The sequence below is a fragment of the Alligator mississippiensis genome, chromosome 1 (assembly GCF_030867095.1).
Source record: "Alligator mississippiensis isolate rAllMis1 chromosome 1, rAllMis1, whole genome shotgun sequence".
Lineage (NCBI taxonomy): Eukaryota > Metazoa > Chordata > Crocodylia > Alligatoridae > Alligator > Alligator mississippiensis.
The window spans coordinates 63,816,364-63,838,506 of record NC_081824.1 but is presented as its reverse complement, the minus strand read 5'-3'; the positions used below and the strand labels follow the sequence as shown (position 1 = coordinate 63,838,506).

At 45.2% G+C, this 22,143-nt stretch overlaps 2 protein-coding genes across 4 annotated transcripts in view; one reads left to right on the top strand and one right to left on the bottom strand.

The window, feature by feature from the left end:
• Nucleotides 1-17,520, top strand: part of CGAS (cyclic GMP-AMP synthase) — a 33,782-nt gene extending 16,262 nt beyond the window's left edge. Inside the window, exons 4-5 of one of the 3 annotated variants that reach the window (XM_019496864.2) lie at nucleotides 1,511-1,613; nucleotides 3,239-4,893. In XM_019496864.2, the coding sequence (XP_019352409.1) occupies nucleotides 1,511-1,613; nucleotides 3,239-3,593 (458 nt within the window). In that variant the 3' untranslated portion in view covers nucleotides 3,594-4,893. Of the gene's footprint in view, nucleotides 1-13; nucleotides 1,473-1,510; nucleotides 1,614-3,238 lie in introns of those variants that run through there. The other 2 variants (XM_059731175.1, XM_059731177.1) reach the window with 2 other exon arrangements.
• The window catches only part of DDX43 (DEAD-box helicase 43), a 55,568-nt gene continuing 50,819 nt past the window's right edge, over nucleotides 17,395-22,143 (bottom strand). The window contains exons 16-17 of the mRNA XM_019496878.2: nucleotides 18,616-18,733; nucleotides 17,395-17,632 (exon numbers count right to left, since the gene is read on the bottom strand). Coding sequence (XP_019352423.1) covers nucleotides 18,620-18,733 — 114 coding nt within the window. The 3' untranslated portion in view covers nucleotides 17,395-17,632; nucleotides 18,616-18,619. The remainder of the gene's footprint in view (nucleotides 17,633-18,615; nucleotides 18,734-22,143) is intronic.

Below are 22,143 nucleotides of genomic sequence, written 5' to 3'. Positions count from 1 at the left end.
GTAGACATTAATTTAGTGGCATGACTGAATCAGATCCAAGATCCCAAAAATCATGGTGCCCACCTACATCATATATGCATGGCAGCATGCATGATTTTTAGGATCAGGGACTGATTCAAATCATAACTGCCAATGCAGAAAGCTCAGCAGGAGGAACTTGTCCCTGATACTTTATTTTTTGTCATACCCTTTCAACTTGCTGGCGTGTGGAGCCTGGGATCCCAGGTTCCACAGGAACTAGTAAGTTAAAATTTGCAGTTTGGATGGGGTCCCCCAGCTCAGGAAGTTGCATAGGGCTGTCTCACACATGGGTTGATAGGTTCAGCACAAAGGGAACTGATGCCTTTCCCTACTAAGAGGTTTAAACCCGTGCACTGGCCTGCACTGCTGAGTTTTAACATGCCACATATACAAACCAGCCACAAAGATGTTCCGTACTAATGTGGAACACATCTTTGCAGCTGGTTTGCCACTTTATGGCATGAATTGCTTGAATGTGTGGCATATTACTATTTGTATGGCACGATTAAGACATTAATGTAACATCTACCTGGGGCCTAAGTTACCTTTTTGTAAAAGGTCTTATGTTAGCTTTGTATCTAGCAAGAACTTTATATTGTTCTTATGTTGTGGAAAGATTAGTTCTTCAAGGAATACTGGATCCGTCTCTTAATCTCAATTTGGCTACCTCTGGATAGAAGTCATTTGGGTAATCCCTATAGTACATATTTATCCCCCTGATAAGAGTGCTGTGGTACTTACTGGCCATATATGTTTAGGAGGCATTATTTATTCCCCATTTTTATATTCTCAACAGAAATCTGTTAAATGAAGGAAAACATGCTTCTGCATATATAGAGCACGCATAACAAGCAATATATACATTAACATGGAAAAGTCATGGCCGAGTGCTAGTGCTATAAAAATAATGTTGTTTAAACTTATTAAATATTTTTAGTGGTTCTGCTTTTTAGAGCAAAGAATACCTTGGAATAGAACTATTCCACAGTATGCCCTTGCTGCAAAGAAGGCTAACAGCATACTGGGCTGCATTAGTAGGAGTGTTGCCATCAGATTGATGGAAGTGATTCTTACCCTCTATTTGGGCCTGGTGGAGGCCACACCTGGAGTGTTGTGGTCAGTCTTGGACCCCACACTACAGAAAGGATGTAGAATATTTCAGTAATAAGAACGAAAGACTTGTGTGTATATATTGTAATCCCCTCCCCTTTCTTCCAAATCGCACATTAGAAATTCTGGACACTTGTTAAACATACACTTGAAAGAAATCCAAACATATTAAAGTATGTTAATTCAGTTAGGATCTCCAAACAAGCTCAACTCTGCCCTGTAATGACAACATGCAAAAGTCACACGATTGTGGCATATAGTTGCATGTATTCCAAATACATTCACTTTGGGAATACTTAAAGAAGCTGAATAATTACGGGGAAAAGACATATTATACACAGGTAAGAATTAAAGTTTGTTTGTTTGTTTTTTAATTTAGCAAGCACCTGGCGGCTCTCTTTTTCACATATTGAAAAGGATATTATAAAGAATCATGGGAACACAAAAACTTGCTGTGAATATGATGGAGTAAAATGTTGTAGGTCAGTATCTCATGACACCTTTGTTCTTTAGCTTATTTTAAATCATTATGCTAGTCTTGCAAGTATTTTAGTTTTCTAATGACAAATTTAGAAAATATTCTGCAAGAGAGAACAGGATCTCATAGGTATAATGAACAGAGTATTTTTAAGACTCCCCAGAGGCAGTGTGTGTTAGCTACAGCCAAGGCTGGGGACTTTGCCAGGGGTGTGCCAGTGCTTCTGCTGGGACCAAAGCCAGAGGTTCCTGGCTAGGGGGCCTTGCCTCTCCACTCAGGATCAGACTGATTACCATATCTGGGGTCAGGAAGGAGTTGGGATCAGATTGGTATGGACTCTGGGAGTTTTTGCCTTCCACTATCACAGGGGGTAGGGCTCTCTCCCAGGGACCTCCTGAGTGTATATTGTCAATATTTTATAGAAGCAGGGCATTGGCTGTCATGGTTCCCCTGCTTTATCTGTGGCAAGTTAGGGTGTTAGTTCTGTGTTGTGTCAAGGTTGATGGCAGTCTTATGTAGAGTTTAGATTATGGTTTGTATGGGAAGGTTTGGATATGGATGATCCTGCCTCAGTCACAGGGTTGGACTAGATGACCTCTGCAGATGCCTTACAGCTCTACTTCTCTATGGCTGATTTCTGAAACTATCTGCAAAGCACTTTAATCCTGAAAACATCTTTCTGTTTTAGTCAAGTAAGTATAATCTTCTACAGCACAAAGTGCACTTGACTTCCATTTAGTCAGTATGAGATGGAGGCATACTATACAGACCAGGTTCAGGCCACATATTTGCATTATGAAGTAAATACATATGATTATTTTAATACTTATGCCAGTCATTTAAAAAAATTGCTTCCTGTTAAAAGGGTTATGCCTGAGAAGTGATGATTCAACCTCCATGAGTTTTAACAGCTGTGTATTCTAGACATTGGGTACAAGTTAAAATTACTTTTTGAGGCACTTAAAAGTGTGGGAAATTAGGTAAAGAGTGTTTTGACATTCTATTGTCTAAGAAACTGACTTTTTAGATTAATTCATTTTGCATTCTTCATAGGAAGAGAATGGAAACCAAAGCATATAATTAAGATTTATGTGTAAGAGATAAAAGGTTAACTCCTAGTTTACCTTGTGCTTCTCTCAGTTCTCGTGACCCAAATCATAAATATCATTAGGAAAATCACTGCCTTTGCCTTAAAAGTGTTATTTTTAACCTTTGTGTTATTTTTAAACTTGTGGCCAGATTCCCCATTCCAAAAGACCTTGCCCATTCTAGGGAATATTCACTCTACAGGAATGTTTCAAGATTTCCCCTCACTATCAGGGAAGGACAGCTTTTGCAACCAGGTTTCTGCTACCTTGTACTACTGCAGTTTTCTTGGCTACACAGTCCCTTAATTTTAGGATTACCTGAATTTCTACATGGGAATCTTTGCAATAAATGTGGTGTGTAAGATGCACCCGCATTTTCATATTTTATAGCAAAAATTATTGGCAAGATTTGTTGATCCACTTTTTCAGGGTGGTATCAAATAACTCATAAAATTAATTAAGAAGTACAGAGTTTTTACACTTTCAGAAATACTTGCTTAGAACAAGTAAGGTATTTTTAAAAATACTTTTTATTCAACAGGAAAGAGTGTCTTAAACTTCTGAAGTATCTTCTGGAACAGCTTAAAGCAAAACACAGAAGCAGAAGAGAGTTGGACAAATTCTTTTCCTATCATGCTAAAACTGCCTTCTTCCACATGTGCGCTCGCCGGCCAGAAGACAAGGACTGGCAGTTTAAAGATCTTGATCGTTGTTTTCATGAATTCTTGGATTATTTTCTGGATTGTCTCCAAAAGTCAGACCTTCCTCACTTTTTTATTCCTAAACACAACCTGTTCAGTCCTGACCTAGTTGATATGGCAAGCAGTAACTTCCTTTCAAGGGAAATTAAATATGAATTAAATAATAGTTTCCCAATATTTAAACTGGAGAACTAAAGAGGCCATACCATTTTTCCTAGGTTTTAATTCAGATTTTATAAATCTGAATATTTAAAAAGTAACTCTAAATGTGTAGTTACCCTGTGGAAGTATGTGGTGCTACGTAAAGGAAATAATAATAGGGGTCAATAAATGATATTTGTATATTTAAATTATACTACTCAGGAGAGGAGGACTATAAACAGAAGGGCAAGACATCCTTTCAGGTACACTGGAATGGGTAGGAATTAGGTATTATCTATGCTTTCAAACTCCTTCCTATTATTCTGCATATAAAGACATCATCTGGTCACTCAGTCAGTAAAGCAAGAATATAAGGACTCAGTTATGGAAGTGACCATAAATGACTGGTGCCTCCTGAGACTGGAGGGGGGGAGGGGGGCACCATTTGTAGTCAGCAGCAAGCGGGGACCACCCACAGAAGCTGGTGGCGGTGGCAAGTGGTGACCACCCGCAGAAACCAGTAGTGGTCAATCTCGGGGGGGGTAGGGGGGGGAGAGGCACATGCCCCCCCTGCATCCCCACTATTCACTGCTTGTGGAAGTGACTTAAACAGAATTAGACAAATGGCCAGAATATGCACTTACACTGGTGCAAATCTGAAGTTAGTGGAGTTATACCAGCCTGAAATGGGACACAATGCTGATTATTTAGGATTTGTTTCTTAATGGTTATTCTTTACATCAACAGACAGAATATGGTGACTGACTTTATGAAGAACTCCCCAGATAACTGCCTTTATTTCCTTACGTGAGAGGCAAGGATTTCTTGGGGTGGTATCCTGTATTGGAACAACTATGTAGTTGGAATAAAGTTAGACAAGATTTTGAATGCAAAACTCTTCACTGGCTGACTAAAAAAGAAATCACCCTAAGAAATCCTGGACTCGCATAATTTCTGGACCATTACAGCTATATCACTTTATTTCCTTATACATCTCCAGAGGTATGTTAAAGATGCAATTGAAGTCTTCACAAACACAAAGCTTTTTAATTAATCTTAAATACAATTACAGAATACAGAATTGGGAGAAGTGCAGTGTCTGAAGCTGAAAAAAAGAAGATGAACCTTGATTGATATCACCAATGAGCAATACCACACTGAAGATAACTACTTTGTTTGGAATCTAGATTAAGAGCAAGCACCCATGAATGCTCAGTTCATCATCTATGCAGTTTGATTCTATCCTGTACCCTGTGGCTCTCCCTGTGCAACTTACCTACAGGAATCCGTATTGCAAAAATGTTAGCAATGTTCGTATTTTGCAGCGGTGTAACAGTATTAAAATTGAAGTAGATATCTTTGTTTTAGCTGTCTTGAAGAGGAACACCTGCTTTATAAAACTGAAGGCAAATGAAAGTTTTTAAGTACTGAAGATTCTGATGCATCATAAAAGATGTGCTTAAGGATAACTCTGCTATTCTTAAATTATATTTCCTGGCACGCAGGAAAGCTTCCTTGTGGAGGACACTAGCACAACTGATTTTAAAATGCTAACCAAACAGTTCTCCCACAGCATCTGAGGAAATAGATGGTGTCAGTTGGGGGCCTCAGCTGCCTGTATTCCAGGGGCAGGCAATTATTGTGGGCAGAGGGCCGCTTACTGAGTTTTGGCAAGCCATCGAGGGCCGCATGACAGGCAGCCTAGGCCAGATAAACATTAATTTTCTAAATTTTTTAGGGGTCCCGCGGGCTGGACAGAATGGCCTGGCAGGCTGCATCCGGCCCTTGGGCAGCATTTTGCCCACCCCTGCTGTACACCAATGCCAGGAGCATGGGGAACTAGCAGGAGGAGCTAGCCCTCCTGCTCTATAGCGGGCAATATGACCTGGTAGGGATCACGGAGACCTAGAGGGACTCCTTGCATGACTGGAGCATAGCCACAGAGGGCAACACCCTGCACAGAAGGGACAGGGTAGGGAGAAAAGGCGGAGAAGTAGTTCCCTACGTGAGAGAGCAGTACACCTCTCTGGAGGCTGACGTCAGCTCCAGAGATAAGCAGCTTGAAACCCTCTGGGTCAAGCTATGGGGGAGGAGGGGGCCGACGTAAAAGAAACCAAACTAAGTACTTACTACAGGCCACCGGACCAAGGGGAGGAGCTGGATCTGGAATTCTCTCAAGAACTGACACAGCCCGCGTGTGCAAGGGACTTGGTTGTTATGGGTGACTTCAATTACCCAGACATAGATTGGGAGGAACACTTGGCTAGGTCAGATCATTTACACAGTTTCCTGACTGATCAAGGAGCTCTTTCTGACCCAGGAAGTGCAAGGGCCAGCCAGAGGTAACGCTCTCCTAGTCCTGGTCTTGACCAAGGGAGATGATCTGGTGTGCGGCTTGAACATTGAGGGTAACCTGGGCGACAGTGACCATGAAATTATCAGGTTCACCATCTGCTGCAAGGTCAACAAATCAACCAGCAGGATTGAAGTCCTGGACTTCAGAAATGCTGACTTTGATAGGCACAGAGCATTAGTAGGGGAGGCGATGCAGAACCAGGAAGGCAAGGCAAATGGGGTACACAAAGAGTGGTTGTTGCTCAGGGGTACAATCCTCAAAGCACAAAAGAAAACTGTTCCTGCAAAGAGGAAAGGCAGCAGAAGTGCTGGCAAGCCCTGGCTTAATAGGGATATTGCAGTCATCTTAAAAAAGAAAAAGGGTGTACGCACAGTGGAAGCTAGGGAAGGTCCTCAAGGAGGACTATACAACAGTGGTCAGCACTTGTAGGGAAATGATCAGGAGAGCCAAGGCGGTGACGGAGTTTAGGTTAGCTACAGGAGTCAAGGACAATAACAAGTTCTTTAGGTATGTAGGCAGTAGAAGGAAAACAAATGGAAGTGTGGAACCCCTGCTTAACATCTCAGGAAAGCTGGTAACTGACATTCAGGACAAAACTGAACTGAATGCCCACTTTGCTTTGCTATTTCACCAGACCATGGGGAATGTCAAGTGAGATAAGGCTCATAGGGGACATGCCAGGACTGACAACCTCCCCACTGTGCAACACCAACTAGAAAAGCTAGACATTTCATAGACATTAGGGCTGGAAGGGACCTCAGAAGATCATGAGTTCAGCCCCCTGCCCCAGGGGCAGGAAGTCAGCTGGGGTCACAGGATCCCAGCAAGATAAACATCCAATTGACTCCTAAAGGAATCCAGAGTAGGTGCTTGCACCACCTCTGGTGGCAGTCTGTTCCAGACCATGGGGGCTTGCCAGTGAAGAAGTTCTTTATGTCCAGCCTGAAACGGAGAAGTTTGTGACCGTTTGACCTTGTTGTCCCAATGGGGCGCTCTGGTGAACATGCGTCCCCCCAAATCCTGATGTGCACCCTTTATATACTTATAGGCAGCTAACAGGTCCTCCCTGAGCCTGCGCTTTTCTAGGCTGAAAAGTCCTGTAGCTCTCAGCCTCTCATCATAAGGCCTGCTTTCCTGCCTTCTGATCATGTGTGTGGCTCTCCTTTGGATTCTCTCAAGCTTCTCCACATCCTTTTAAAATTGTGGAGCCCAGAATTGGATACGGTATTCCAGCTGCGGCCTCACCAAGGCCGAGTACAGCGGGAGGATGACATCCTGAGATTTGCTAGAGAAGCATCTGTGGATGCAAGCCAGGGTTTTGCTCACTTTGCCAGCTGCAAGATCACATTGGTGGCTCATATTGCTGTCTATGGCAGCAAGAGGGCACAGCAGCCCCCCTGGCTCTCCAGGGACCTAGCAGACCTCCTGAGGCTAAAAAGAAAGGCCTACAAAGGATGGAGGATGGGAGTCACCTCCAAGGAGGATTATTCTGCACTGGTCCGGTCCTGTAGGAAGCAGACCAGGAAAGCCAAGGCTGCAACTGAACTCCAACTAGCTTTGAGCATCAAGGACAATAAAAAGTCCTTTTTCAGATATGTGGGGAGCTGGAGGAAAAGCAGGGGCAACATTGGACCCCTGCTGAACCAGATGAGGCAACTGACAACTGACGCCCAGGAAAAAGCCAACCTATTAAATAGGTACTTTGCGTTGGTCTTTCATCAGCCCCATGGGACGCCCGTGCCCGCTACGGGACAGGGAAGTCCAGGTGAGGGTGATCCCCTGCCCTCCATTGATGCTGACTTCGTGAAGGAACATCTTGAGAAGCTGGATACCCTCAAGTCAGCCGGCCCTGACAATCTTCACCCCAGGGTACTTAAGGAGCTGGTGAGCATCATAGCCCAGCCTGTAGCGCAGATCTTTGAAAACTCTTGGCGCTCTGGTGTAGTGCCCGAAGACTGGAAGAAGGCCAATGTGGTGCCTATCTTCAAGAAAGGGAGGAAAGTGGATCCGGCTAACTATAGGCCAATTAGCCTGACTTCTATCCTGGGGAAGATCTTAGAAAAGTTTATTAAAGAGGCCATCCTTAATGGACTGGCCGGCGCCAACATCTTAAGGGATAGCCAGCACAGGTTTGTTGCGGGTAGGTCTTGCTTGACCAATCTCATTTCCTTCTACGACCAGGTGACTTATCACCTGGACAAGGGAGAAGAGATTGATGTCATATATCTTGACTTCAAAAAAGCCTTTGACCTGGTTTCCCATAATCACCTCTTAGAGAAACTGGCCAATTGTCGCCTTGGGTCCTCCACGATCCACTGGCTGGAAAACTGGCTCCGGGGTCGGACCCAGAGGGTAGTAATTGATGGAAATCACTTATCGTGGTGTCCTGTGACCAGTGGGGTCCCCCAAGGCTCTGTCCTTGGACCCATACTGTTCAACATCATTAATGATGTGGACACTGGAGTCAGAAGCGGACTGGCCAAGTTTGCTGATGACACCAAACTTTGGGGCAAAGCATCCACACCAGAAGACAGGCGGGTGATCCAGGCTGACCTGGACAGGCTCAGCAAGTGGGCGGACGAGAATCTGATGGTGTTCAACGCCGATAAATGCAAGGTTCTCCACCTTGGGAAGAAAAACCCGCAGCATCCTTATAGGCTTGGCAGTGCTATGTTGGCTAGCACTATGGAAGAAAGAGACTTGGGGGTCATCATTGACCACAAGATGAACATGAGCCTGCAGTGCGATGCTGCGGCTAGTAAAGCGACCAAAACGCTGGCTTGCATCCGTAGATGCTTCTCAAGCAAATCCTGGGACGTCATTCTCCCCCTGTACTCGGCCTTAGTGAGGCCGCAGCTGGAGTACTGCATCCAGTTTTGGGCTCCACAATTCAAAAAGGATGTGGAGAAGCTTGAGAGAGTCCAGAGAAGAGCCACGCGCATGATCAGGTCAGGGAAGCAGACGCTACGATGACAGGCTGAGAGCACTGGGGCTCTTTAGCCTGGAAAAGCGCAGGCTCAGGGGTGATCTGATGGCCACCTATAAGTTTATCAGGAGTGACCACCAGTATCTGGGGGAACGTTTGTTCACCAGAGCGCCCCAAGGGATGACGACTAGGTCGAATGGTCACAAACTACTTCAAGATCGTTTCAGGCTGGACATAAGGAAGAATTTCTTTACTGTCCGAGCCCCCAAGGTCTGGAACAGCCTGCCACTGGAGGTGGTTCAAGCGCCTACATTGAACACCTTCAAGATGAAACTGGATGCTCATCTTGCTGGGATCCTGTGACCCCAGCTGACTTCCTGCCCTTTGGGCAGGGGGCTGGACTCGATGATCTTCCGAGGTCCCTTCCAGCCCTAAAGTCCATGAAATCTATGAATATTCATCTTGTCGTCAATCATGACCCCCAAGTCCCTTTCAGCCGTGGTGCTAGCAAGCGTAGCACTACTGAGCCTATAAGTATACTGCAGGTTTTTCTTCCCAAGGTGGAGTACCTTGCATGTCAGAGTTGAAGACCATCAGGTTTTTGTCCGCCCATTTTCAGAGCCTGTCCAGGTCAGCCTGGCTCACCATCCTGTCCTCAGGTGTGGACGCTTTTCCCCAAAGTTTGGTGTCATCGGCGAACTTGGCCAGTCTGCTTCTGACACCAATGTCTACATCATTAATGAAGATGTTGAAAAGGATAGGCCCAAGGATGGACCGTTAGGGGACCCCACTGGTTATGGTGCACCACAATGATTGACTTCTGTCAACTACCACTCTGGGTCTGACCTTGAAGCCAATTCCCCAGCCAGCGGACTGTGATGTAGCTGAGGCCGCAATTGGCCAGTTTTTCTATAAGACGATCGTGGGATACCAGATCAAAAGCTTTTTAAAAGTTGAGATATAGGACATCAATTTCCTCTCCCTTGTGCAGGTGGTATGTTACCTGGTCGTAGAAGATGATGTTGCTGCCGTGCACTGCAGCGGGGGGGTTGGGACCTTAGAAGGCCGTCAGGCGGGTACTTGTGACGCTTGGAGTGGAATTAGGCACAGAAGCTTATCGGTTGCAAAGCAAGATTATTTACTCACGCCGTCAAGGTGGTGAATAACGGAGGTCAGAGATACTTGGTTAGTTACAGCTTAGGGTTCGTAGGTCGGTCTGCATAAGTGGTCGGATAGAAATGGTCAGGCAGAAATATGGTCGGGCCGGCAATCGTTGATTTACGTCTGAGATTGGGTCGAGACGGTGGGGGGCACTGACAAGTGATCAAATTGCCAGTTACTCTGACACATATGTTCAGAGGTCTCCAAGGTGCGTACGGAGGTCCCCCTTCTTTCCCTTTGCGGAAGTGCAGCGGGGTTTTGTTTGTATAATAGCCAATTGCTTTTCACCACATCATAAATTTAATTAGAATCGCCAATTATATAGTGGTTTTTATTAGGGTGTTTGTACCAATTACAATGATTTATGTAAAGCAAAGGCAAAAGTTTTATCTCTGTTAGTGGCGCAGCAGTAAATTTCTTTTTGACATGCGCAGCAAAAAAACCCCTATCATCTTGTTAGTTAACCCTTAGTTAACCTAGTGCAGACTAAAACTTTTGATTAATATTTCTTGCTTGTGGCATGGGCACTACTTAATTTGGTTGTGACAGATGAGAGTGGTCAGGCAAGACGTACCCGCAACAAACCCGTGCTGGCTATCCCTCAAGAAGTTGCCTTCAGCCAGTTTATCAAGAATGGTCTCTCTGATGATTTTCTCCAAGATCTTCCATGGGATGGAGGTCAGGTTGATGGGCCTGTTGTTCCCCGGATCTACTTTCCTCCCTTAAAGATAGGCATGACATTGGCCTTCTTCCAATCCTCGGGCACTTCACCTGAGCACCATGAGTTCTCAAAGATCCATGCCAGTGGCCGAGCTATGATGCTTGCCAGCTCCTTGAGTACCCTGGGGGGTAAGCTGTCTGGGCCAGCTGACTTGAAGGTGTCCAGCCTCTCAAGGTGTTCCTTCATATGGTCAACACTGATGGAGGGTAACAGTTCTCCCTCACCTTGGCTCAATATTGTATTGAGCAGGGCTGTCCCTTGGGGCTGGTGAAAAACAGATGCAAAATACCCATTGAGCAGGTTGGCTTTTTCCTGGGTGTCAGTTGTCAGTTGACCCATGGTTTAGCAGGGGTCCAATGTTACCCTTGCTTTTCCTCCAGCTCCCCACATATCTAGAAAAGGACTTGTTATTGTCCTTGATATGTGTAACCAGTTGGAGTTCAGTCATAGCCTTGGCTTTCCTGGTTCACCCGCTACTGGTCCAGACCAGTGCAGAGTACTCCTTCTTTGGGGTGGATCCAGCCTTCCATCCTTTGTAGGCCTTTCTTTTTAGTTGCAGGAGGTCCACTAGTTCCCTGCAGAGCCAAGGGGGCTGCTGAGCCCTTTTGCTGCCTTTCCTCCAAGACGGGATATTGTGCTTTCAGGATCGCTCCCTTGAGGAGCAACCACTCATCCTGAACTCCCCTCCCCTTTGGGTCACGGTCCCTTAGGGCCTCACCAACAAGTCTCCTGAGCATGTCAAAGTCAGCTTTCCTCAAGTCAAGGACTTCTGCTTTGCTGACTGACTTGCCTGCTTTACGGCAGATGGTAAAAGTGATCAGCTCATGGTTGCTGTCTCCCAGTTTCCCTTTGATCATTATGTCACTGATTAAGTCATCCCCCCTTGCCAGTACCAGGTTGAGCAGCGCTTTGCCTCTCGTCAGTCCACAGACTTCTTGAGTCAGATACAGCTCATCCACACATGAGGAAGCTTTGTGATTGTTCGGATGTGGCTGAGCGCTCTTTCCATGAGATGTCAGGGTAGTTGAAATCTCCCATGACAACCATGCACTGGGAGTGTGTAGCCTCAGCCAGTTCCCTGGCAAATTCCTGGTTAAGCTCTTGAGTCTAGCTAGGAGGTCTGTAGTAGATCCCCACCACTGTGTCCCCTGTGCCTTGTTCGCCATGGATTTTGACCCAGAGAGTCTCCAATCGCCCCCCCTGGATGCCAATGTCAGCTTCCAGTCATAGGTGGAGTCCCACCAGGTCTCTGTTATCCCTATGAGATCATAATCCTTTTGGTTTAGCAGGAGGACCAGTTCCTCCTGTTTGTTCCCCAGGCTCCTGGCATTAGTGTACAGGCACTTAAGTGTCCCATTGGGTGGCATTGCCATCCCTACAGATCGCTCTGGGGCTGGGGTAGGGGTGGGTTCCCTTGAGTGGCTTAGCATGCTGGGTTTACAAACACTGCCTAGTGGGCTTGCAGTGGTGGTACTCCCCCCATCTCCCACTGGGCTTAGTTTAAAGTCCGGTTGAGCAGGTCAGCCAGTCTGGCTGAGAAGAGCCTCTTTTCTAGTGGAGCGACGTGGAGGCCATCTCTTCCCAGCAGCCCACTGCCTCCCTCACCAAAGAGTGGGCTGTGATCATGGAAGCCAAAGCCTTCACGATGACACTAGCATTGCAGTTTCTGGTTGACTGCCTTGAACCGTCTCTTCCTCCTCAGCCCGTGACCCACAACTGGGAGGAGCGAGGAAAAGACCACCTGTGCCCCCAAACCCCCTGTCCCAGAGCCCTGTAGTCCCTCATGACATGGCTGGGGTTGCTCTGAGCTGTGTCTTCGTGCCCACATGGACAAGGAGCATAAAGTAGTGGTTGGAGGGCCGGAGAATCTTTGGGATCCTCTCGGCTATGTCTTAGATGTGGGCCCTTGGGAAGTAGCAGACCTCCCAGGCTAGGGGGTCTGGGTGGCAGACTGCCCCCAGTCCCCCGTCAGGAGGGAGTCTCCCATGATGAGCACTCTGTGTTGTGTCTTGGAGAGAGTAGGGGTGGGTGATCCTCCCTTGCCTGCCAGAGCTGGCAGATCTGCCAGCTCTACTGGGGCTGCAAGAGGTTTGTACCTGTTGCAAAGCCCCAGAGGGAAGGAGACCTTGGTGTGGTGGGCCTTGGGGCCCTTGACCACCTTGGTCCAACCCTCTGGCTGGACAGCATGGGAGATCCCCGAGTCCTCCCTTGCTCTGGAGGGTGACCTTGGTCTACCCTCTGCCTCTAGGGGATGAAGGGCCTGGCAGTAGGAGATCTCCTGCTTGCCATCCTTGATGGCACGCAGTCTCTGGACTGCAACCTAGAGCTCCACTATCTGGTGCCCCAGGGACTCCAAAGTGGAGCAAACCTTGCAAGGGGAGGTGGCCATGCTCCTGGTGCCATGAGCCTGGAAACATGCCAGGCAGCCCACACAGCCGAGAGCCAGGGGTTTCGTCTGCGTGGAGCCTAGAATCATGGGTTCCATCTGGGTGGAGGCCTCTGAGGTGACAGGTGGGGCTGCAGACTCCAAGGGGACCCTCAGCATACAGCATGTGCCCAGCAACATTTTACCAGTGGTAGTCTGGCTACTACTGTGACTGCCTACCCGAGGGGCTCACAGGAGGGGCCTCAGACCCTCCTGCACAAACTCCTGTGCTAACTCGCATGCCAGGCAGACAAGAGTGCCTGTTTGCGCGGCCTGTTTGTGAGGCTCTGGTCACGTGGCTCCCTGGGGGCTGGGCAAAGTAGGAGATGGGGGGGCTGTCCCTCCTTGGCTCAGACTCAAGCTGCCCCACAGCTGTCTGGGTTGGGGGCCCCCACCTACCTCTGGCTGCGCTGGGGGTCCAGGTTGGGGTCCTGCTGGGCGGGTCATGGGGGTCCCTGGGCTTGATGGGGGCTCAACAGGCTTCTGCTTGTGCATCTCATGCTGGAGCCAGGGACAAACTGCAGCTATGCTGTCAGTGGGCCCTTTTTAAACTGAGCGCATGCATAGAAGGGCTCGCCAGTGCCATGCCACTTTAGGGGCTGGGAGGTCCTTGCCCCTCAGAAGAAGGGGACAGGTGAGTGTCCCCCCTTCCCCTATCTCACATGCCAGGCACACGGCTCCGGGGGGCTCCTATAAGTCAATAGAACTGGAGCGCTGAAGGAGATGGCTGAGGTCATCATGGAACCCCTGGCAAAGCTTTTAGAATTCATGGTGCACGGGAAATCCCTGAGGATTGGAGGAGGGCCAACATTATGCCCACCTTCAAGAAGGGAAAGAGGGAGGACCTAGGCAACTATAGGCCAATCAGCCTAACCTCCATCCCAGGAAAAATCCTGGAAAAGCTCATTAAAGAATCTATGTGCAATATTCTCACAGAAGGTACGATTCTGAACGACAGCCAGCATAGCTTTGTCGTGGGTAGGTTCTGTTTTTCCAATCTCATCTCCTATGACCAGGTCCCTCGTCACCTGGACACAGGAGACGTGATAGATGTTATATACCTAGACTCCCAAAAGGCTTTTGATCTAATATCCCACAATATCCTTGTGGGAAAACTGGAAGATTGTGGGCTCAGCTGCTCAACAGTTTAGTGGGTGGGATACCGGCTACAGGGCAAGACCCAGAGAGTTCTCATGAACAGATCTGTGTCATCCTGGCATGAAGTGGCCAGTGGTGTCCTTCAGGGGTCCATGCTTGGACCAGTGCTTTTCAACATCTTTATCAATAATTTGGATGGGGGAGTGAAAAGCTCGCTGGCCAAGTTTGCAGATGACACCACGTTATGGATAGTGTGGTTATGCTACAGGTAGGTTGCAGGTACAGGCTGACCTGGATAGGCTTGAGAGCTGGGCAGACAAGAACCAGATGACGTTTAACACTTCGAAGTGTAAGGTGCTCTATCTGGGGGCAAACAACCCTCAACACACGCATAGGCTCAGTGGCAACAGCTTGACTGGCACCATGGCTGAAAGGGACCTAGGGGTAATGATTGACCATCACATGAATATGAGCCGTCAGTGCGAGGTGGTGGTCAGCAGGACAGACGACAACCTGGCATGCATCAACAGATGCATCTCACGTAAAACTAAGAAAGTGATACTCCCGCTGTACTTAGCACTGGTGAGACCACAGTTGGAGTACTGCATCCAGTTCTGGGCTCTGCACTTCAATAAGGACATGAAAAAACTTGAGAGGGTCCAGAAAAGAGCCACCCATAAGACTGATCAGGGACTTGCAAGGCAAGCCATACAAGGAAAGGCTGAGGGACCTGGGCCTCTTTAGCCTAAAGAAGAGAAGGTTGAGAAGGGACTTGAGTGCAGCTTACTGCTATATCAGAGGAGTGCATCAGGAGCTCGGTGAACAACTGTTCGCTAGGACACCTCCAGGGAATACCAGGACAAATGGATACAAACTCCTGGAAGGCCGCTTCAGGTTTAATACCAGGAAAAACTCCTTCACAGTCAGGGTGTCCAGACTGTGGAATAAACTCCCTCCAGAGGTGGTGCAGTCACCAACCCTGGAGGTTTTCAAGAGGAGACAGATGAGACAGTCACCTTGCTGGGGTCACCTAACCTCAGCTGTCTTCCTGCCTAGAGCTGGGGGGCTATACGCAATGATCTGCAAGGTCCCTTCCAGCCCCTAGCAATCTGTGAATATTAATGAATGTAGTTGAACTTTAATTTCTGGATGCTGGGATACAATGAACAGCTACAGCCTTCAGATTATTGCACCTGTTCAGATAAAATTTAAACAAATGTGGGGAGCTTCATTTGATAGTTTAATGTTTTTACTTAGCAAATAATGGTGTTACAGCATTACAAATTGTACTGGTGCATAACTATACTCCTTTATTCTCTTAAAAAATGAAATACCAATTAGCAAAGGTGATCTTGGCTGTATTGAAATGAGACCAGTATTTCACCAAGCATACAAAGTTGACTTATAATAAGGCTCAGAAAAAACAGAAAGAGTAGATCCTTATTGAAAATATACTGGCTTCATAGAATTTGTGTTGTTTTTTCAGTTTGTTTCATTTCCATCTACTCAGTATAATACTCTTGATGAAGTTTTAGTTAAGACAGGGGTTTTCAACCTTTTTTAATAAATGTACCCGTGGCAGCTGGGGGGAGGGGGTGGCAGCTGTGTGCAAGCTTCCCCTACAAGCCCCCACGACTGGCCAGCCCACAGAGGGGTGCTGCTGCCTTTGCCCTTATATGCCCTCCTCTGGCCTTGCTCCTAGGAGGCGGCAGCATGGGGTGGAGGGTGGTAGCGTTCTGTCCCCATCTGCATGTACCCCCTAGGGCAGAGGTGGATAAAATATGGCCCATGGGCCACATCCAGCCCACCAGGCCATTCTATCTGGCCCACAGGGCCTCTAAAAAATTTAGAAAATTAATATTTATCTGACCCCGGATGCCTGTCAAAGCTGAGATGAAACAGGGGTAGTAGGACCCAGGGGAAGCCTCAGCAGGACTGAACAGCCATGTGGTGCTGAAGCACCACATGGCTCCCAGTTGCATCCCCAGACTGGGGAGCATGGGGACATGCCGGTAGGGGTGTGTGTGGACAGGCAGGGATGGGGGGTGGGACAGAGCTGGCGTGTGAGTGTGTGTGTGTGTGTTGGGCAGGCAGGGAAAGTGTGTGTGTGTGGGGGCAAGCAGGGACAGTGCGTGCGTGTGCATGTATGTAGGCAGGGGCAGTGTGTGTTTGTAGGTGGGTGGGGGCAGGCAGGGACAGTGCGTGTGTGTATGCAGGCAAGGACATTGTGTGCACAGGCAGGCAGGGACAGTGTGTGTGTGTGTTCATGAGTCCCACACACACCCCCATCATACATATGTACCCACACCCCCTTGCAATGCCATACATGCAGACCCCTCATCCCCTCACCCCAGGCACCAATTCCCCCACAAACCCCGTACCCACCCACACCCCACATATTCACACATACACCCACATGCTGTCTCACCCCACATACCCAAAGCCTCCCACAATATACAAGAGTAAGACTTCATTTTAAGCTATTGTGCAATCACCTCTATATACACTACACAAATGCATATAAATCAGGACAATGACTTTTTAAAAATCAAATTAATGAGTGCTGTAGATGTTTGCTTTTTAGAATATAATTTATTTTTCTGGTTCTGAGATGGCAAAGCCCCTTGCTGAAAGGAGTACTTCCAGAGGCAAAGGGAGGGAATTCTGGTGTCAAAGGTCAGGAGTTAGGGGGCGGGACTTAAGGTCACAAGATGGCAACCAGGGGGCGGTGCATGTCAAGGGGCGAGGCTACCAATGCGGCCCTCGACAGCTTGCCAAAACTTGGTATGCAACCCTCCACCCAAAATAATTGCCCACCCCTGCCCTAGGGCCTTCCCGCGTACCCCCAGTTGACAACCCCTTAGTTAGGAGATGGATTTAATTGGTAAGGCATATAAAAGAGTAAGACCTATTTCTACCTTATGTGTACAAAGCTGACTTTTTAATATCCAAATGAAAAAAAAAAAAATCTTTTAGTGATGTGAAATCTGCTGACCTTCAATTTTTTATTCTTCAAAGTTGCTTTTCAAGGCTTTGTTAACTTCATACTTGTGAAAAGGATTTTCTTTAACAAAATCAGACTCATTTCACCAAGTTAGGAAGTGCTCTATTTGATGAGTTGCTTAAACAACTCATTAACCACTCCACCCCTAATGAAAAAGTGACAGCCCCTGACAAAAATGTTTAATGAAAATGAAAAACTTTTAAATTAAGAAAAACATTGATGTTAATTTTAAATACAAAATATTTTTGTTAAAGACACTACAAATAAAGCAATCTTCAAACCATTTTAAACCAGTATTTTCAAATACTTCTTCAGTCCACAGAGATGCCCAGATATCAAAATGAGCATATACATTATTTTTAAACAAATATTGACAAGTGTTGCTTGCATGCACCAGATTCCCTGAAAAATGAGGGAAAAATGATTAAGTTCCGGTAAATTAATAAATACTTTAATTACAAAATTGGACAAATTAAAATCTAAGTTTTCTCCACAATCTTTATATTTAGACATTTTAAAATTAATTTTGTACCTTTAACTACTAATTCTGATGCATTCTTTTTATTGAATGTATTATGTCCAAATTGACAGTGATGTTTATAATGCAAAAACTCCTTCATCAACATCAGCAGTTCACAATAACAAAATGGCCTCATGATCTTTAGGGAGATGAGCAGGATTATCCAAGTCTGAGTACAGTATCATTTTGTGGAGTACCCTCATAACAGTAAAATTGGGAAGCATACGGGGGGGTTGCCAACCAGTGGATAGAGGAGGTACTGGACAGGAAGCCTGAACAAAGACCTCACTTGGAACAAAAATACTGGAATCTTTCTGTTGGCTTTCAATGCAAACACATCTCAGGTAACTCTAAGCCCCGAAAAAAGGGCTGGAGAACAGAAAACTTTTTCTACTTGCAATATAGGGAAATGGTCTATTCAGATGGCCTGCCTGGGCTTTCTGGAGATCAGGTAACCATATTGTAGGCAAGTATATTTGATGCGCCAGTGCCACAGACAGATTACTTCCCTACACAGGTGAGTGGATTTTGCTCTACCCTGACTGTTGGTGATATTGTCTATCATGATCCAAGCAAAGGGCTTCCAAATATGGTAGAGGAAGGAATATAACCATCCTGAGCATTAATGCACTTTAATAAAGCCTCAGCTCCTATAGCACCCAGAGGGACTGGGTGCACATGACATATAGCTAAAGCAAGAAGTCTCTAGTAGCAATTCTAAAGTACTTACCCATGCTGAAGATGCTTTAGTGGACAGCCACCCAAAGGACAGCCAGATTTTTTGGATGCATAAAAACAAGTTCCTTTGAAAAAATCTGGTCCTGAATTCAAACCTGTATAACTAATTCTATAATTAATTACTTACTTTGTTAAAACCTCTTCTGGGACCTTCCTTGAGGTCTTCCCAAATCCTTTTTGATTTCTTTTTTAAGCTTAAATTGTTTATATCTTTCTGCCATCGAAATGAGCTCTTCTGGAACCGCCTGATAATTAGGAGGTAATGTTAGAAATTTGGTACTAAATAATTCTCTTAACTTTCCATTCATGCCCACAAAATGAATAATTTTAGTGATTATCCAAATTGCTGCCTCTTATTCATATGGCTTCTATCATCTGTAAGCTGAATAGCATATCAGCACACCAACACAAAGGCAAACAAAGAAAAAAACAAAAACACCACCCTTCTTACCTTGTTATTATTTCTTTAACACTTAGAAATCCAATGACCTTGGACTTCTAAGAGTAGAATAAACATAATGGTTATGGTGCTTTAAACAACTTTAAAGATGCTATAACAACAGCAACAATAGTAATAATAATATTAAGTGGTACAAAGTGCTCTACTATGACAAACTGTTTCAAATTGAATAAAAATGACCTTGAATAATGAAGAAGCGCTTCTGTGTAACACCTCAGCTGGGGAAACAGTTATATACATCTGTACTGAAGGACTACATATTAAAAGCACTTAAAAATTATTTGACGTGCTTTCTATGTTTTTCTGCCCATATCCTAACAACTACGAATGCACTGATATTATTATACCTTCAGCTAAAAAAAAAAAAATGATGTAAAGATTTTTTTAGTTTAGGTCAGAGATAAACTGACGGGGAAAAAACTTATCAGTAATGGGTATAACACTACAATACATTAAGATTTAATCCTATGCCATTTATTTCAATGTTAAGCCACTTCAGTTCTGCTACTACAATTTTGAACTTTTAATTTAGGTTACTTAATTTTCTCATTCTTATTTGATAATACTTTAATTAAACTGTTTTAAATATAAATTTATTCTTTAAGGATTTCTCATCTAAAATAGGTTGTAGCATCAGTTCACTATATAGTTCACTGAAAACTGGGGATGAAATTTGGTTTTATGGCTCGTTACAGTCTACCAGCTACTTCTGCTAATTCTCCTGCACTCCACGGATAATAATGACCCTTTTCCCTGTTGAATGGCCCTCTTCTACTAATTAGTAGTCCATTCTACTGCACTTTTATCTTGTAAAGAGGAGCCACCCTCTGCTCCTACTTTATAGCAATGCTCCATTCCTCTAAGCAGAATTTTTCATTTACTTTTCTCTCAATTACAAAGTTGGTCCAAGAAAGGCATCACAAAGACCAAAATATAAGCGTCTTACAGTGCTTCCCAAAGATGTCTAAAAGCTTAACTTCCTGCACACAATAAGCAGAGATGTGGAAGCAGGCACCTTGCTGACTGAGTTACTAAGTAGTGGTGTGCATTGTGATAAAAGACCAGGGCTGTCATATTTACTTGAATACAAGATAAGGTTTTTTCTCGCCAATTGAAATGGGGAAGAGAGCTCCTTATCTTATAATCACATACAAGAACAACATTTTACTAAATACACTTTCATTAAACTGCTGCCAAAAGCTTTTTTTGGGGGAGTGGGGGAGTTAAAAAATAACTGAATTAAACATCCTTCCTTCTGCACTTCAGTAGGAACTTATTCCAACAAGTGAAACTGCTTCTCAAGTTCTCTCTCATAAGACTGATCTCTGAATAGGTATAAGGAAAAATGGGAGGGAGATAAGAGTACCCCCACATTGAGGTTCTCTCTAAAATATACCAGTCAGTTATGAGGTTCCAGCCTTCTCTCGAAAAATAAGTGGTCCCCAAAATGGGAAGGGAGTAGTGAAGCTCACTGCATAAGACTGTTTATGACCAAAATGTAAAAAATGAGGTGGATACAGCAGGATAACTAATCCAAAATCTACTCTTTTAGAGCTACTACATCTTCCTTGGATCTGTATTGCTATTTTACAGCCTTCCATTTCCTTTTAGGGGACAACAGCCACACTCCAACCTCCCAGCCATACTCAGGTCATTAGCAAATACAGAGCATCATCCATTTTTTTGCTATTAAGAGTCCAGAGCTTTCAAAAAGGGTATCTAATTATTCCTTACACCTATTATGATATTTGAAAGCCTGTAGCCATGACCCTAGAGTACAGTAAGTTACCATGGAGCAGGAGTGGGCAATTATTTCAGGCAGCAGGTTGCTTACTGAGTTTTGGCAAGCCATTGAGGGATGCATGACAGGCACCCAGGGGCAGATGAATATTAATTTTCTAAATTTTTTAGGGGCCCCGCGGGCCAGATAGAATGGCCTAGCAGGCTGCATCCGGCCCATGGCCCACATTTTGCCCACCCCTGCCATGCAGCCTGGTTGTGTATCAAATTGCAACTAAAGTGACTTGGAGAGATGCTCTGGCTAACCAGCTGCCACTCAAACAATTGACTCTGTAGGCTGAAGAATGATTGAGAGAAATTTCTCCTGAATGAACTGAGTTGCTTCAGTTCTCTATCTTTTGTAGTAACTTTTGATTGTTGCTGTTTCTTAAGGGCTATGGTAAACACAAACAATATAATATACTCCAGGCCTAGCTGACTAATAGGTAGTAACTGACTAATAGGTGGGAACTCTCCTGTACTACCTTCACAGGGATCTCCAGATCTTTTATGTAGACAAGCAAGTCTTAAAAACTTTTATAATCATCTGGTTGAGAGGTGGCTGAAGACACCACTGCTTGTTCTGGGAATTGAGAGGAAATGACTATCAATATAGTTTGATCTACCATGATTTCTTAGAATGTCTCCTTTTGGTGCTCAAAACACTGTAGTGCATCTTAAGCTGCTAAAGTCGCGTAAGCATTAAGATATAGAAGAAGCTATCCCAATACAAGAGGAGCTGTAGAAATGTGTGTGCTCTAAGTGCCAGTGGTTCTAGTAGGGCCATCAGTGCATATTTTAAGGAAAAGGCCTGAGACCAAGGTGGAGGGTATCAAGAATGGTGGTATCTGTAATCCCTAAACAACTGTACAAAGAAGATTCTGAAGTCTGAGCCATAAGGATCATGAATGAGACTCTGAGGGAAAATTCAGGAGACTTGTTTGATGCTCTGGAGGAAAACCATTCCTCATCCAGAGGGACTATCATGGATTTGTCCCCAAATGCAGTCTGATACCTGAATGACACCAAAGCAGTGATAGGTGGTACCATAGTGAAGACATAAGCTTGAAGGATAGCAGTAGTGGCTGGCTCAGCTAATGCTTGCAAGTCTCCCAGAACTGTAAGGATATCACTACTGAGAAGTACAACCATGAGAAGTAGAGGTGTTAAGGAATTGATAAAAGGTTGTGTCTGCCCTTTATATCACTGAATGAGGAATAGGCACACACAGTGCACGTACATAAAAATGTGTATGGACAAGTGTTCATAGAAATCTAAGAAAAATGTTTCCAACTATTTAGCTGGTCTAATAAAAGATATCAGATTTACCCAAAGAGGCTTGTCTGCCACAGAAATCAAATGCTTTCAAAAAAACCTGACCGCTTCCCAGTACAATCCTTTTCCCCTGCTCATCTC